This window comes from Mauremys mutica, chromosome 10, assembly GCF_020497125.1.
Source record: "Mauremys mutica isolate MM-2020 ecotype Southern chromosome 10, ASM2049712v1, whole genome shotgun sequence".
Classification (NCBI taxonomy): Eukaryota; Metazoa; Chordata; order Testudines; family Geoemydidae; genus Mauremys; species Mauremys mutica.
The window spans coordinates 43,057,294-43,075,613 of NC_059081.1; the positions used below are offsets into that span (position 1 = coordinate 43,057,294).

Sequence of the window (18,320 nt, forward strand, 5' to 3'; positions counted from 1 at the left end):
GTGTGAGGGAGCCCCTTTAATGTATTCTGGAAGAGATCTGACATACTGTCTTAGAATTCTAATGCTTTTTTGAATGACTAGTAAAAAGGTAGCAAATACCGGTAAGAAATAAACAAATTACACTGATTTTGCATGACCTCTAATAGCCAAAAAACTGAAGGCAAATACAATGGCACAATCCAAGAAATTGGTATTAAATATTTATATCCATCTACATGCAATATACAATTCACATTCATGAAGTTGATAGTTTGCCAGTTGTACCTATGGATAATTGTATGTACTATTGATTAAATGTAACATCAAAAATTATAGGCCCGATGTTAAAAGGGCAACTGCCTTTATGCAGGAACAATTTGCTCCCACAAAAATGGTTGTGAACAAACGGGAGACTGGTTAGAGGCTCTTAAAAAAACAGAACAAAAAAACCCCCTTGCAGTTGAGTTTTCAAGCAGCTATTGCTTCTTTAATTCAGTTGTGTCTAAGCATTGTAACATATAGGGCCAGATTTATAATGTATATTTACTGAATTTATGCAATATGGCCAAGATTTTCAAGAATGAATAGCAACTTTGCCTCTAATGATGGTTGCCCAATTTGTGAAACTTTAAGTGAGCTTGATTTTCAAAAAGGGCTGAGTATCTATACTCTGGGCCCCTTTAAAAGGTATCTCAAATTGAGCAGCCAAAAATTGAGGTCCTGAAGTCACAAGTCGCTTCTGAAAATCTTTGCCCGAAGAACTAGAGCACTGTATTATCATTTGTTCAGATACGTGATTTTTGTAACGTACAGGGGGAAAAAATTAGTTTGTAAGATTGCCACATGAGGAAAAATGATCTTCAGTGCAGAGCTGGAATGTTTTCTCCTTCTTGCCATAGCTGGTGCTGCTGACCAAGACAGGAATGTTGCTCTTTTCCCTATCACTCCCATGCACTGAAAAGAAAGCAACTAACGGACAGTACATCTCAATTACATACCGTATTTTCCGGCATATAAGATGGGTTTTTGGGCTAAAAAACAACCCCCAAAAATCAGGGGTCGTCTTATACGCCGGGTATAAACTCCCGACCGCGGCTGGGATTTAAAAGGCTCTGCGCTGTCCGTCGCAGCGGGCAGCGCAGAGCCCTCTGACTTCCCGCCGCGGCTAGGATTTAAAAGGCTCTGGGCTCCCCGCCGCAGCGGGCAGCGCAGAGCCTTTTACACCCCAGCCACGGCCGGGAGTCAGAGGGCTCTGGGCTGCCCGCTGCGGCGGGGAGCCCAGAGCCTTTTAAATCCTAGCCGCGGCTGGGGTGTAAAAGGCTCTGGGCTCCCCGCTGCGGCGGGGAGCCTAGAGCCCTCTGACTCCCAGCCGCGGCTAGGATTTAAAAGGCTCTGCGCTGCCCGCTGCGGCGGGGAGCCCAGAGCCTTTTAAATCCTAGCCGCGGCTGGGATTTAAAAGGCTCTGGGCTGTCCACCGCGGCGGGCAGCGCAGAGCCCTCTGACTCCCCGCCGCGGCTAGGATTTAAAAGGCTCTGGGCTCCCCGCCGCGGCGGGCAGCCCAGAGCCCTCTGACTTCCCCCCGCAGAAGGGGGGGGGTCGTCTTATACAGCAAGTATATGGCAAAACTAATTTTTTAATGAAAAAATTAGGGGGTCGTCTTATACGCCCCGTCGCCTTATACGCCGGAATATATGGTACATCCACTGCAGTGTATGTTTTATGTGGTTTCCTGTATATAAAATTACTAACATGACAAACGGTGGCTACAGGTGAGGCGCAGCCAGTGGCAAATGATATTTATATATTTAAAAAATTAAAGACACACATCTCTAAATTATTTGGAACCTTCAAACTGTGCATGTTGTTAGCTATATAACAATGGAAATATTTTATGGTTAACCTCCTCTATCTTTCATTTCTTCTGTTGGTTGTTGTACTCACTTATTGTATCTTGTCTTAAATTGGAACATTGGTGTCCAAATTCCACTTTTTCAGACTGGTCAAAACAGTGACATCTGAATGAAAACCAAAAGCCAGAAGCTTAATCCAAGAGTTGCCAGTCAGCTCAAATAGGCACAAGATTAAAAAATAAAACTGAAAGAAATTTAAAACAAAGTAAACATAATGGATACACTTACATCTGCTGGAGAGGAAAACAAATGAGATTGAGAACAAACAAACTCCTGGTTTACAAAACTGACGTACTTCAACATATCTACTGGATTGTCTCCAGCTGGTGGCAAGGAGGCACCATAATCTCTCAGAAATACAGAGAAATTGCTGTTCACACATGTTTCTGATAAAGGCATCTGACAGCTATTATCAGTTGCAAAAATAACAGCTATTCCTCCCGCTCTCATCTTTAATATCTAGCCAGTTATTAGTTTACACTGACATTTTCCCTCCTGGATTGCCGTAAGATTCCATGACATAAAGATACCTCAGAAAGGCAATAAGTTTCTAATTACACCCCGTACACACCAAATCAAAGAGACGCTGATGCTACTGACAGACATTATTCATATTAAAATCCATATTATTATCCTCATTAGTCACATATCAGTACTTAGGATGACTCCCCTTTTTTCAGCAACAATTATATTTCTGTGCACTGTACTCTAGACATATATTTTATATTGAACAAACAACACTGACTTTAAAAAGGAAACATACAGTACTATACCTACACACAATTACTAGAAATCATTTTTGATTTATGCAGTATTTCACACAGTACACAACTTATATTGTTTCGGTTTCCTAATTCATTTCACTCATGTCATATCATCCTTCATTCTGGAAACTATCACCACCTATTTAGGAGATAAGCCAAGGATGCAGGAATTTTTCTTTACAACAGACCTTATTATTTATCCTGCAGTAAATACAATACTTCCTCTTATTATCATTGCACAGTAATTCAACACATATATTATGCTACCAATGGCACTACCATAGAATACTCAACATTTCTAGATAATAAGCTCTTCAGGGCATGATCTGTACCACAGCCAGTGGGCGCGGGGAGAAGAGGGGGCTGGCTCGATCCTGATGACTGACACACACACACACACACACACACACACACCTCCCCATTACTAGGTTAGCTGCTATTTTATCCACTTCATCCCTTTCCACTAACTTGCCTGCCTCCTAATTCTCTACGTCCCACCCACTCTTCTGACCCACTCACATTTTCCCTCCATGCTCTCACATAGATTTCTCATTTGCATGCACCCCCCATATTTTCTCACCCTTTCTGCTCACAGTCTTTTACCCCTCGGTTCTCTCTCCAGCCTCTTGAGCTCCCTCCTATGCTCCACGTTTCCCTGCACACGCGCACACTTTCTCCTTCTAGCCCTCTCTGTCCCTGCAAATCACCTTATCCTCATAGTGTTCCTCTTTGCCTCCAGACATCACAAGTGGGTGTCATCTTCCCCTAAGGTAAGCTTGGCTTCATTCCGTTTGGGAAAAATGTAAGGCAGTGGTCATCTTTGCTAAGAGCAGCCTGAAGTTTCTCCTGCACAGGCTGTGTAGGTATTTTATGACCTCAGTCCCACTGAGAACACTGAGGGATGGTGAACCATTGACAAAAATAGAAACTAATGAGGGTGAAAAGTTGTCAGTGGGTGCCTCTTCGTCCACATATCAAAGCACAAGGCACCTTCTAGACTACTACATTTTAAACAATCTTGAGTCCATGCAACTCCAAAAATGGAAATCTATGGAGACAGTTTCATGAAGGAATATCAATATGTATCACTAGAGGAAGAATGGAGTGTGTTTGGTCTGCAGCTATATTATAGAAACCACAAACAATTACTTTTTCTTCCTCTAGCATTAAAATAGTGTATATTTAAATCTGCTTTCTGTTGTACTACAAAACTACACATCTTGCCTAACAAGCAGGAACCTTTTTGTTAACCTTTTCAGGATTCACTCCCTCTCTAAGGCCTTGTCTACACTAGGAAATTGTTCCTAAAATTTCCCACCACTGCTATCACTAGTGCAGCTCCACCAGTGAGAATTCTAGTGTGGACAAAATCCTGGTGGCCAGTGGCATTTTGAGCAATGTCATGAAGACTTGCTCAGTGGGGTTACAGGATGCTTAAAACACTAGGCACCCAGAATACAACTACTCCCATCAGTAGCACTGAACCAATGATAGCAGTACTGGGAAATCTTAGCAAACAGTGTCTAGCATATACATAGTCATAGGATCATGTCAAAAAGACAATTTACTGTAAGATAAAAAGATCATTAATAATAAATGCCCTTCAAATTAATATGGCTATTTAAAGCAACTATTCTGATTAAATTTAAATACCAATAGTCTAAGCAAATGTGTGTTATTCAAAAGCTATTCATATTTCTGTTAAGTTCTTGGCATCTAAAGCTCTGAAATACTTTTGTTAATTTTGCATCAGTAATTATGGGTAATCATATTTTCTGGAATCACAGGTTAACATAATGAGACAATGTACCATCAACTGTGGTGATGATGCCAGACATAAAAAAAAAATAGCATTTGATTTTTTGTTCCTACATCAAGTCTTTATGAAGTAAATGAAAGATCATATACACGAACTCTGGTTTTCTTGAAAAATGCTAATGATAATAGTAAAACACTAGGCCTTGACCTCATGAACTAAGAAACAGTTAGCACTGAGCTCATTGCTGCTGTGGGGCTACAATTATATTCACTTCATCACAAGGTTGGGGAGAGCAACACTTCATTAGTTCTACCAAGACATTTATGGAAGAGTTGAGAAAACAGATTCTCAATTAGAAAGCCTGTCTAGATTGTTGAAGCAAGATACAAACTGATCATCTTACAATATGAATACATCCAAAACTTACAATAAATACATGAGAAACAAAGGTAGGTAGTAAGTTATCTCAATGTGATCTTATTACCACAGAGAAAAAGTTCATTCATTATTAATAAGGTGGGTAACTCGCACAAAATTGGAGAATTGTTCCTTAATAGTGGAAAGATTCTCTCAAGCTACTAGGGAAATGAAGCACACAAAATAAATAATCTTACTTTTTCATCGTCATCAGTAAAAGGAGCACCTCCAGGAGTTTTATTTATTGCTTGGGCAACACCAATAATCTCTCCATCGTTGTTTCTTATGGGCATGCACAACAATGACTTTGTCTTGTATCCAGTCAGTTTGTCAATCTCATCATTAAAGCGACGATCCTACACAAGGAAATAAGGGAAGTATTAACATGTGCGTCTTACTTTTCTGAGTTTTCTTCAAGGAGAGAAGTTCACTGAATATCTTCTTCACTCAATGTCTTTTTTTAACAGTGACATTATATTGGTACCTTATTCCCTACCTATTACCATAGCATACCTAATTGTCGTTTTCCATAGTTAATATAGTGCAAGAGCTAAGTTTTCTTATAAGGCTGTTCCAAGTACTGGGTATAATACACCCTTGTGCAGAGGGTCAGTGCGAGACCTATGCATCACTTAAGCATTCAAAACAGGATACGGGGTTGACTTCATCCTTAAAGAGCAGAATAGAAGACCCCAAGAGGAGAATGAGAGAAGAAAACACAAGAAGCACTAAAGAGAAAAGCTTGTAACAGTAGAGCAGAGATGTGCCTTTGAGACAGAAGCCAGAAGCATCATCTCTTTCTACTCCAACATTTCCTTATATTCCTTCTCTCTTTCTCATTTGCCCTTGCTTCAGGATGAATTACCTCTCTTTCATCTCCCAATACAAAAACGGAGCTGTTGTCTTCTTCCTGCTCCTCCTCTTCAGATGAAGAGGGTGTTCTGACTCTCTCCCTCTGCCTCAGCAGCTTCCACCATTCTGGGTTCATTTTCCTCAGTGATCCACAACGTGCTTAAGAATTGGGTACTCCTGTGATTCACTCACTCTGCCTTCCGTAGGATCAGGCCCTGAATATTTTTCTCTTAATCTCATTAATTTATAGTAAATTTATCATAATTGTTGTATGTAATGATATCAGGTAACAAATGTCTGACAGAAGTGCCATTTTTAAGTTGGCCCTTTAAGCTTCTGTTTGCAGCTTGCCATATTCAAACAGCATTATGAGTTATGAAACAGAGACCATCTGAACAGAATAGTTGTTCAACAATGTAAGATTAGCTACCAATATTTTCAAAGTGGTGCATAGGGCTTTAGCCACAATTAATGCCCAACCAAATCCCTCTGCAGCACACAGAAAAATTAGGGGCAAATACCTTGTTCACCTGAATGGTCTTAAAATACAGTATCCATTAATTGGCTTCCTTTTCCCTTTAATTTGTAGAGTTCCAAGGGGTATGTTTTCAGTGTAGAGTGCAGGGATTTCACAGCACAACTCTCATTAATGTTAATGGGAGCAGTGTGACTGAATCTTTACAATGAAAATGCACCCCTAAGCATTACATGCAACTAGTAATTATTTATTCAAGCAATTTGCAAAATTAATTTCTTGCCATTTTGTTTATTTTTACTTTATGCAGACCAAGTATTCTGTCTTACATTTATATAATCCAGGTATTTATTCATATTAAAATGGGAGTGGAGAATGTATTTTTAGTATTAAATCACACACTCATCAATCCACTGACATTTAGTTTTTATACCCTAGAATTTCATGAACTTCTGTGTTATTGAATGTTTGTATATAATTTCCAGATCATAAAGTGAATAAAATTAGTAAGATTTCCAGAGGAAGTCATATAAAATGTGTACTTTCTCTGAGAAATTTGGATAATGTATTTAATGCTTACCTGAATCTACATTATGAACAGAAGGGACCTCTCAAAACAGGATGATAGAAATCAAGGTATGACTTATTTTTAAATCCAAGTAACACAGGAATTCGAGTAACAGGCAGCATACTAAACAATAAATATACCAAAATCAAAATGCTAAAATTTCATCTATGCCAAAATATTTGTAAGTATTTTTGTACTATTAATTTTTTACCTAAGCTAAGCATGTCCACTAATCCTCATTAAAGAAGGATGTACATGAGAGCTAAATCTCTGCTAAAATTTGTCACTTCAGAGCACTGGAAGAAGACTTCAACTTTCAAGATTGAAATTTCATAATAGAGACTAGAATTGTTTTTATGGCTCACGATTTGTTGTTGTTTTTCTACAAGGAAGAACTGCTTTGTTTTGTTCCGATTCCAGGTGGGGTCAGAATGGTGAACACATAGTACTATCTCCAAGAGGCAGTCAGATACACCAGTGATGTGTGTGGTACAAATACTTGAACAAAAGAAATTAACAGACACAAAGTGCACATCCACAGTACCTCACTCACTACAGGGATGTAACAACTGTGAATCAAATATAATTAGGAAAAAGATATTAAGGGTCTATAAACCAACTAAAGTTTAATCTTCATTACAAAATAATTTAATCAGAAAGAATGTTCTGTACAGTGAAGGAGTTATCTGATGAAGATAAAATATTTAATTAATAGTGCTAGGCAATGTATGCACGCTGGACCATGTGGGTATTTCACTAATAACCTGTGCATGGTTTTCCTTCCCCAAAGATCGAAGTTGCTAATTTTGGCCCAAATCATCTTTGGTTTTTTTTACATTACATTGATACATACATTAAGGAAGTTTTGGCATGTTACATGAGATCTAATATTCAGAATGGGATTAGAGGGATCTGTAATACAACATCAAATGTTTCTAGAGAGCAGAGATTTAAACATATTTAGACTTTTCCATGTAGGATTCGCAGTGCATATTCAGATTGTAACTTCTGCAGAGCTGCACCTTGACTTCTGATTTCTCCTGTAATGGGCCAAATACATTTTGGCACTACATAAGGAATAATAAAAAAGATATAGATCTGAATTATCTAGTACATTTAACAATATTTCTGGTCTCATATGACAAAAAGATTAATTCACTGATAATCATACTAATGTAAAATGTTTGTACTAAAAGACATCATGCTCCACTGTATTTCGCACTTACAAGTGAGTAGTGTAAATTCCTTTCCTTTATGGAAAAGCTAAATTCAAGCTGGAAGAAATTCATCCAGGTGCAGAAAACCTTGTGACTGCGTGTATCGATCCCTCACTGGCAACTCAGAGATTAACAAACTGTTGTGGGCCCAAGAAGCCACGCCCCCTTTCTCTTGCTGGACATGCTCCTGGTGGAGGGAGCATATACAAAGGAAGTGGCTCAGTTCAGTCTGGACTGGCTGAGGAGGAGACTAGACGTGCCATCTGCAGGCTCCTACCAAGAAGCTGCCGAGACACTCCAAACTGCCAAGGCAGAGTATTCTGACTACACCGCAGAGAACCAATTGACTGCAGGGACCGAAGGGGACGCCAGGTCACTGTCAGCAGAGGAGATTGTTGTGTATTTGGATGTCATGGTAATAGAACCTTGTTGTTGCTATGGCAACTGAGTTAGATTATTAGGGGATAGCCCAGCCAGTTTTGGCTGGTTTGGTTAGTTCAGTGTCTGGCAATAAATGGCTGCTTTTAAGGTTTACAGCTCTCTGTGTCTCCAGTGATTTCTTCCTAAAACTGCTGCCCCAAGGATACGACAAAGTGGCGACGAGGATGGGATTCCTATGCTGCCCCAGCAACAGAAGGAAGTAGAAGTCAAAGTACACAAAAAAAACACAAAAAACCCCACCCCTTTTTGTTGTGGGAAGGAGGTGAGAACTGGCTTGTTTGCACTGACTGCAAACTGAAACTAAAACCATGGCTACACTTACAAGGCCACTGGAACCTTTTGAGGAGATTATAGTGTAATGGCATGTATATACTAAGCGTTTTGAGCTTTTTGTTATTGCAAATGACATTACAGAAGAGAAGAAGGTGCCAATATTCTTAAGTGTTGTAGGGGCTAAGACCTACTCCCTGCTATGCAGCTTATTGCACCCTGTTAAGCCTGAGACCAAATCTTACAGTGACATTTTGGAAATCCTGGGGTCCCATTTTTCTCCAAAACCACTGGTAAATACCGAAAGATATAGGTTCCACAAAAGAGACCAAAAAGAAGATGAAACCGTTGTACAATTTGTAGCAACTTTGAAAAGGCTTGCAGAATACTCTGAATTTAAGGAGATATTAAATGACGCCCTACGTAATAGGTTAGTGTGTGGCCTGCACAGTGAAGCTGTACAGAAGCGCCTACTGACAGATGCTCAGCTTACCTTACAGAAGGCTGTTGATATTGCAGTCTCCATGGAACTCGCTACAAAGGAGGTGCAAAACATCAGTGCATCTCGGTGCATAAGGTGTCACAAGAACCTACCCACAAAACTGGGTGGAGTCTGGAATGTTACCGCTGTGGTAAGCCGGGTCACCATGCATCAGAATGCTGGTAAGGACCTGGTGTGTCGACACTGTGGCAAAAAGGGACACATCAGGTGTTCCTGTAAACAAAAGAAAAAGAGGCCTGTGGTTTGGCCAACAAAAAGGGAAACCTGCATATCCTAGAGCAGACCCAGGATGACCAAGGAGACACCTCATCCCACAAAGAAGTGCCACTGCATGTTTTGTCTTTGGCAGTGGGCTCACATGAATACTGGGTAACCCCGTTGTTGGACGGCAAACCTATACGGATGGAACTGGACACCGGTGCAGCCGTCTCGCTGGTCTCCGAGACTGTGTATAAAGAAAAGCTACAGCATCTTCCGCTTAAGGCAAACAAAATTTGTTCTGAAGATGTTGGGCACTATTGATGTTAAGGTGGAGCTCAATGGACAGGCTGCTAAATTGCCACTGTTTGTGGTGAGAGGTAATTACCCAGCCTTAATGGGTAGGTCTTGGCTTAGGAAGATTCAACTGAACTGGGCAGAAGTGCACCGAATGACTAAAGAAGAAACCGGTCTGACCGCTATACTAAGGAAACATGCTGCTGTTTTTGTAGAGGATCTGGGAAGTATGATGGGAATCACTGTGACAATGAACATTAAACCTGACAGTCAACCAAAATAGCTGAAAGCCAGAACTGTGCCATATGCTATCATGCCGAAAGTTGAAGTGGACCTGGAGCGCCTGGTCACAAATGGAGTCCTAATTCCAGTTACCCATGGGCAACTCCTGTCATTCCAATAGTGAAGAAAGATGGCTCCCTCTGGATTTGTGGTGATTTTAAAGTCCCTGTCAACCTGGTATTGTGTGCAGAGCAATACCCACTTCCCCACATCGATGACCTCTTTGCGGGCCTGGCTGGGGGACAAAAGTTCAGTAAGATTGATCTGAGTCAAGCGTATTTACAGTGTGAATTCTTCCAGTCCTCTGTTGAATATTTGAGACACATCATTGAAGCTACAGGTCTCTGCAAGGCCCCTGCCAAAGTTAAGGCTATTGTGGAGGCTCCCCCTCCTTGAAATGTTAGCCAGCTTCGCTTGTTTCTAGGACTATTGAACTATTATGGAAAGTTCGTCTCACAGTTAGCCACACTGCTAAAACCACTTCATGAATTCCTTGGGCAGAACAAGACCTGGAAGTGGACTGAAGCCTGTGATGTTGCATTTAACAACGCTAAGCGTGCATTGCCAAATTCTGAAGTTCTGACGCACTTTAATCCATCTTTACCCGTACAGTTGGCCTGCGATGCCTCCCCTTATGGAGTGGGAGTGGTTGTGTCACACATTATGCCTTTGGGAGAAGAAAGACCTATTGCTTTTGCTTCACACACTCTAAGCAAAGCAGAAACTAACTATGCCCAAATTGAATGTGAGGCATTGGGAATCATTTTCGGAATTCAGAAGTTTCATTAGTACCTGTTCCAACAGAAGTTTACTCTTCTCACCGACCATCTACCTCTGACTTCAATTTTTGGACCCCACACAGGCATTCCCCCATTAGCTGCTAGTCGTATGCACCGTTGGGCATTGTTGCTTTCAGAGCACACATATGAAATCAAATATCGGAAATCCATGCTGCACGGCAATGCGGATGGTCTCTCAAGGTTGTTTTTGCCAGTCAAACATCAAGATATTGCCCAGAAGGAAATATTTTACTTTGAACAGATAGAGAATACACCCATCACCTCTACTCAGGTAAAGAAGGCAACTCGCATTGACCCAGTATTGTCCCAAGTAATGGACCTGGTGATGCATGGAACTTCTCGATGAACCTCTCCGGTCTCACCCAACCTGGTTACCTACATGTCCAGGAGGACGGAGTTATCAATCCAATCTGGTTGTTTGTTGTGGGGGTAGACGTGTCATTATCTCACCAACACTGAGATCACAGATGTTAGAACAGCTACATCCAGTCACTGTGGAATATTGTGCATGAAGGAAATTGCACGAAGCTATTTCTGGTGGCCTAGATTGGACAGTGCTATTGAAGAGAAGGCAAGAGCTTGTATGTCATGTCAGGGTGTAAGGAATGCACCCCAGTGGGCACCCTTACACCCATGGGACTGGCCTGAAAACCCATGGCAATGTATTCACGTTGACTTTTCTGGCCCCCTTGAAGGAAGCATGTTCTTGATGGTGGTAGATGCCCATTCTAAATGGCCAGAAGTCTCTATAATGCAGTCCACTACTGCAGAGAATACTATCCAAAAACTATGGGGACTTTTCAGTCATTTCAGTCTGCTGGAACAACTTGTGAATGACAACGGACCGCAGTTCGTCTCTCAGGAGTTTGAAAATTTTACAAAGGCAAATGGGATACACCACATTACTTCAGCACCATATCATCCATTCACCAAAGGATTAGCTGAAAGATTTGTGCAGACAATGTAACAAGCTTTGAAATCGGCAAGGGGACAATTATCCATTCAAAAGCATCTGGACACCTTCTTACTATCCTACAGAAACACACCTCATGCTACGACCAAGGCATCCCCGGCCTTTCTAATGATGAGACAGCAGCTGCGCACTTGCTGTGATCTGCTGAAACCTTCTGAACCACAACAAATTGTGCAACGTCAGCAGCGAGATCAAGTCATCAGGCGTGCACCCAGAGCAAAAGACCGAACCTTTAGCCTGGGACAGCCAGTTTTGGCTCGGAATTATACATCTGGAGCTAAATGGGTCCCTGCCACTGTCATTGCTCAAACAGGACCTGTTTCCTACACAGTCCGCACTGCAGAGAGTCTCACCTGGCAGCGACATGTAGATCAACTGTTGCCAGGTCATACCAGTCCTCAAGACACATCTTCAGGTAAGTTGCCTGACTTCACCGCTTCCGGCGAGACACTGAATCAAGAATCACCTGTTCCTGATTGTTCCCCTCCATTATTGCCAGCGGCTGAAATACCTGCCTGCCCGGAACAAGCTGAAACCACATCCTCACCCATTCGCACTATGAACCCTGAGCCCATTGTCAGACCTGTGCCCAAGACACTTTCAAGTGCAACAACACCAGCAGTCCACCATAATCCATCTAGAGACAGAAGACCTCCTCAATGGCTGGACCTTTAGCTAGGGCAAACCCACGGTTATGGGGCAAAATAATCCTCGGGGTTTAGCCAGGAACGGAGGCAGTCTACCCTCCTTCTCTAGTTTAGTGTTTGTTTTATTTAGGGGATGTTCTTATTAAGGGGAGAGGAATATGTTGTGTATTTGGATGTCGTGGTAATAGAACCTTGTTATTGCTATGGCAACTGAGTTAGATTATTAGGGGATAGCCCAGCCGGTTTTGGCTGGTTTGGTTAGTTGAGTGTGTAGCAATAAATGGCTGCTTTTGAGGTTTACAACTCTCTGTGTCTCAAGTGATTTCTTCCTAAAACTGCTGCCCCAAGGATATGACAGAGATGCCCAAGGTGGGCCTAAGGGTAGGAACGACCCAGCTGATGAGTTTTTGGGACATGAAGACCTGAATCCTGCATCAGGGTAATTTGGTTTCATAGAGTGCTGAGTCAGAACCCAGTGGAGTAGGATGGACCCAGGTTCCCCTATCCTCCCCACACTTGCCACTAAGTATTACTGCCCAGAGAGAGGGTAGCCCTTGACACTCTTGCTGCTAGGCATTGCTGCCTAGAGAGAGGGAGGACCTATGGTACTCTTGCTGCTAGGCATTGCTGCCACCAGGGAGAGGGCAGCATTTTGGATTTATGCTACTAGGCATCTTGGACTCTTATTGTTAGGTGCCACATCTGCCACAGTGGGCAGCCCCCTTAGACTCCTGGCTGCCCTCATTGACAGACCCACACAAGGTCCTCCGTGTCATCTTATGCCTTGAGGTAGGGCTGAGCAGGGGGAGCTGTGGCCAGAACAGCCACATCAGGTACATATGCGGATACTGAATACTGTGGATAAGGGGTCTGTGTCAGTCCTGCACAGGTGATTGCAGAAAGTGGTGTAGTTGCAACGTTATGGTCCTAACTCCCCCATAAATGGCATGGGGATTATGTGAAGTAGTAGTCCTAGAAGAGGGTGTGTCCCATAACCCGACCCCTGGACAGTGGGTTGATTCCTCCACGTCCAGCCATTGTGTACTCCACTTGCATAAAGCCTGATCATTCCGATTTTAGGCAAGGGAAATGAATTTCACACTTTTGGGATAAAAATAAAGTTGTGCCCTTGGTACTATTGTACTTTGATGAAAAATTGAGCTTTCATAGAGGGAAGAATTTAAGAAATTGGAATTTTGATATAATTACTACCAGAAGTAATAGTCTGATGGATAGAAACCAAAAATGTTAATATTCAAAGGTTTGTCATACCTGCAATACATTAAATCCTGCAGCACATTCAGTTCCCCACTTCTGCATCTTCAAGTCTCAGGTGGATTTATCAGTTTGCACTGACCTCAAATCTTATTTCCTGTTGGCTTGATTCTCTTCACTTCATCTAAATCTAGAATTTTCCCAAATACTGCTGTTGTGCCTGAACTTTCAGGGAACTTTGCCACATATCCATGCCATGGTCTAAAAATCGTAAAACACAGGATATTTTTTTCTTGGCTGGATCAATTTACAGCAGTCTCTAATTTAGTCCGTACACTGGGGTAGAGTCTCAATGGAGATTTATTTCTTGCTGACAGAAGAACTGTGCTCACCTAATCAGGATATTCTTTTGTAGAAGGGGGCTCTTGGGAGCTCCCAGGGGACTCTTGTTAAAACTCTGCCACCAAACTGAAGGGAAGGTTGACATTTTCTTACTTCTGATGAAGCTCTGTCTCTCTATCTCCCCCTGTACTGCTAAATCATTCCTAACAAAGTTGGCAATGCTAGAGCTCATAAAAGTATTTCTGAAAAGCAACTATTTTGCCTTTTGCATGAACCAGGTTGCACCAAATGGCAGGAACTTAAAAAAAGACACATTCTGAGGGTGTCCCTCTTCCCGACCCTTCTTTGCCACTGCAGTGTTGCCTCTTCCTTTCGTCATACTTATAAGAATTTTTTGCTGGGTGCGGGGGAGAATAGGTCATTTTTGTGGGACCCTAACGTTAAAATACTGGCAGCACATCACTGTTATTGCTTCAGAGATGACCATTCCAAAGACATCCTGTCAGATTCAAATGATAGACTTGGGTGGAATATTGGACTCTGTCACTAAAGTCCATTGTCAACTCCAGGTGGGAATGGATATTAATGGTGGCTGATTTTACAGGCTGAAAGACTGGGGAAGAGTCTTCCAGGTTGTAATGAATGGCACCATTATTATTGTTAAAATAGGTGGATACAGCTCATGTGAGGGCAGAAGGGCAATCCCTCCCCCAATTCTCACCAATCTCCAGTGTGAGACTGTACTGGTACAATATAAGCTTCCCTTCCCCTCTCAGACCCATTTCAGTTTTCACATACTCTGACAGGGTTAGCATCCAGCCCTCTTGGCAACCCTCTCCCATGCTAGCTGCATGAGCCACAGTTCCTCATTAAGAAATGACTCGCTGGCTGTGTGCAGCAGCTCTAATATATGCTGTGTGGCTGAACTCAAAATGGCAGAAAAACAGAAGAAAAAAATTCTACAACAAACTACAATGCAAATGTAAAAACAGGAGGGTGGTTTTTCTTTCTGCATTAAATTACCTATGGGGCACTGTTAGTGTTGCAAAACCTTAAACCAAGCATGGGATCTCACCATTCCTTAAGACTCCTCACCATATACAGACACATTCTCTCTGTGTATTGGTAACTGAATGAAGACGTTTCTCTCAGTACATTGTTAAAAGAAGGCCTCCCACAACTGCTACGCTGTCGGGATTTTCACTTTAATTTTTTTAGGTTCCTCTGCCTTTGTATGTGTGGCTAGTAGCCACTTGATGACTGTTACTGTACATATGCTCAGAAAAATCTTTTAAAGATGTACTGAATATAGTCTCACAATTAATGGAAATATATATAATAAAATTTATACAAACATTATGAGAATATAAAAGGGGAGCTGACAGTGACCCCAATGTTTAGGTTGAATAACAATTTCCATGATAAAAGATTCTTGTAATCTATTTTATATAAATAAAATGAAACAACTGAGAGCAAAATCAGCAGCTTAGCAGAGGAGATCTTTGAATAAAGAATGACCAAAATCAATGCCAGAAACCTTGGGGTTATTTTAAAGTGGACATTTAAATGAGTATTGCCTATTGGGAGAAGCCCTGAGTGTTGTTTACACTATATTCCCAAAACAAATGGACCCATTACCACTGCTATTGAACTACCAAGTAAAAGCAGGACTTTCAGGAAACTTAGTCCATAGGTGAGTCTATAACTGGGAAAGGGTCTTGTCTGTGATTGAAAACTTTGACTGCACCCAGGCTTCCTATGCTCAACAATGAAAGATTGGTGGACATGTACTGAAATTAATATTGCTCTAGAAATACAAGTTGCAATGCATTTCTGCTTTAGTTGGTACAATGAACAATATTTAATTTAGTTTGTTCAGTATTTAATCTTTATGATTTAAAGTCAAATTGTCTAAACATTTGATTGTGATGGTAAAAAGGAAATTCACAAAACTCTGTTAATGATATTGTGACAGTGTAAGGCAGATGTGGCAAACTACAGGGCCTGCGGGACCATCCTGCCCCGCTGTCCCACCTCCCCCACAGCCACGCCGCTGCGCGGGCCGCGCTCTGGCCCGCCGCTCCTGCTGGGCAGTGTGGGGAGCGCAGCTGGCTCTGGCCAGGTGTCACAGCTGAGAGCTCCTGCTGCTGGTAAGGGGGTGGGGAGTGGGGGGGTTGGGTAAGGGAGCGGGGGGTTCTGGGAGGCAGTCAGGGAGGAGGAGGGGGGGGGATTGGATGGGGCGGAGGTTCTGGGGGGCAGTCAGGGGATGGGGAACAGGGAGGATTGGGAGTCCCACGGGGCCTGTCAGGGGGTGGGGATGTGGATAGGGGTCGGGAGGGCAGTCAGGGGACGGGGGGGTTGGATAAGGGGGTGGAATCCCAGGGGGCAGTTGGGGGGGCCCCAGGAGGGGGTGGTCAGGGGACAAGGAGCAGAGGGCGGTTGGATAGGGGGCGGGAGTCCCGGGGGGGGGGGCTTTCAGGGGGCATGGATAAAGGTCGGGGCAGTCAGGGGACAGGGAGCAGGGGGGTTGGATGGGTTGGGAGTTCTGAGGGGGGGCAGTCAGGAAGCAGGAAGTGGGAGGGGGTGGATAGGGGGCAGGGGCCAGGCTGTTTGGGGAGGCACAGCCTTCCCTACCCGGCCCTCCATACAGTTGCGCAACCCCGATGTGGTCCTCGGGCCAAAAAGTTTGTCCACCCCTGGTGTAAGGGGACAGGGAATCATCTTGAGGAAAAAGGCATTGAAACCTGGAAGAGCTGGCACAGGCTAGGGGCCTAGGAAATTTTGGACTTGCCTGAGAGGTAAAAGAATTTATGGGGAAATGGAACTAAAGACTTTGGGTGTTGCTAATGATAAATGGAATACCAATATACCCCTTTTATAAGTATTCCTACATTCTCTCTGGTGTCCCCTTCCTTCCTTCCTTCCTTCCTTCCTTCCTTCCTTCCTCCCTCATCATTTCTGTGGTGGTCAGGTCATCCTGGCACATCAGACAATGGGCTGGTGATATTTCAAGCTGTAGAATTTGGAGATTAGCTAGAAACTCAAGTCACCTTAGTGACCATCTGTCAAGTTTGGTGTGGCTGGTGATAATCCATTGGTTCACAGCTACTGTTATGAAAGGTGACACTGACCAATCATTCTTATAAATTAGTATGACTTAGCACCTTTGTGGATTTAGCTCTAAACTGGAGTTTTTGATACAAGGATTTTTTGGAATATTATAGATGTAAACATAAATCTCACTTCTTATTAAAAAAAGGCTTATTTTAAATCATTCTTTCCTGTTGCATGTGGCAGTTAGTATGTTAATATTGTAGTGCTTACAGAAACAGAACATTGTAGTCTTCTCAGAAGAGTAACATGAAGAAAATAATGCCTTGTGATCTAACACTCAACCAGTTTAATGAGTTAAACATATATTTGGCTGTTTTTAATGCCTCATCAGGCATCTTTTATCTGTCAAAGTAGGGATCATAATACTGACTATCACTTACATTTCTAAATCACTGTGATTTGTCGCAATCAATGTATCTGGGGTTTGTTTGTTTTTTAATGCTGTAACTTAATTAGGAGTTGTTCTTCTTCCTGGGGCTTTATTTGTGCCTAAGGAGTGTACTACCCATCCTTTTGTTTCTAGAAAGAGTGGGTTACTAAACTGTAATCATTGATAAAGCAATGAGATTCCCTTGAGTTACTTGTCTGACAATTTCTTTAACAGAGCTAGCTAGCTAGATAGATAGATGGCTTTTAATAATGGCACCAAGGGCCCAGTCCTGCATGGTGTTGAAAGCATCCTGCAAACTGCTGAGCACCCTTATAATGACTTCAATAGGAGTTGAGAGCCCTCAGTCTCCTAGTAAGGGGCACTCTGCACTATGTAAGATCATTCCTATAAACAGGGTTGTCTTCTGTCTTAACTCATGTAATAAAATGGAATTCAGTGCAACTATCACATAGTAGGTTTTACCAGTTCAGAAAGTGAAATACCCCAATGACATTATTTCATCAGGTAACTGCAAGTATTTCTTTATTACATCTGAATTAGTATCCAGAATTTATTATTATTGAAATGCTAGTAATATGCTTTGCATTATTGAAGAGACAAAATAAACATAGTCCTTGCCCCAAGGATCTTAGTCTAAAGCAAAACAGAATAGACAGGGTATGCTGGAATGACTGGGAATCTTTATTTTACTAATAATATTATTGTTTATTCAGTGCTTGTGGGCATCATGAAAGAAATGAACTTTAAGCAAGGATAAGAATTAAAACAGGGTGGTAGCTTGACAGGCCAGAATAGGGAGAGTTTTTAGGTATGGGAGTAGCCTCAAGGAAAAGGCATAGACCTCAATTTCCTTACCTCAATTTCCTTTCTTTGAGTAATGTCCATTAAAAGGGATACTTCAGGCTGC

At 42.2% G+C, this 18,320-nt stretch overlaps 1 protein-coding gene across 4 annotated transcripts in view; it reads right to left on the minus strand.

The window, feature by feature from the left end:
* Positions 1-18,320, minus strand: part of PDE11A (phosphodiesterase 11A) — a 269,591-nt gene that overhangs the window by 230,693 nt on the left and 20,578 nt on the right. Inside the window, exons 1-2 of one of the 4 annotated variants that reach the window (XM_045033136.1) lie at positions 7,951-8,312; positions 5,027-5,185 (exon numbers count right to left, since the gene is read on the minus strand). In XM_045033136.1, coding sequence (XP_044889071.1) covers positions 5,027-5,185; positions 7,951-8,013 — 222 coding nt within the window. In that variant the 5' untranslated portion in view covers positions 8,014-8,312. Of the gene's footprint in view, positions 1-1,920; positions 1,995-5,026; positions 5,186-6,736; positions 6,817-7,950; positions 8,313-18,320 lie in introns of those variants that run through there. The other 3 variants (XM_045033137.1, XM_045033138.1, XM_045033135.1) reach the window with 3 other exon arrangements.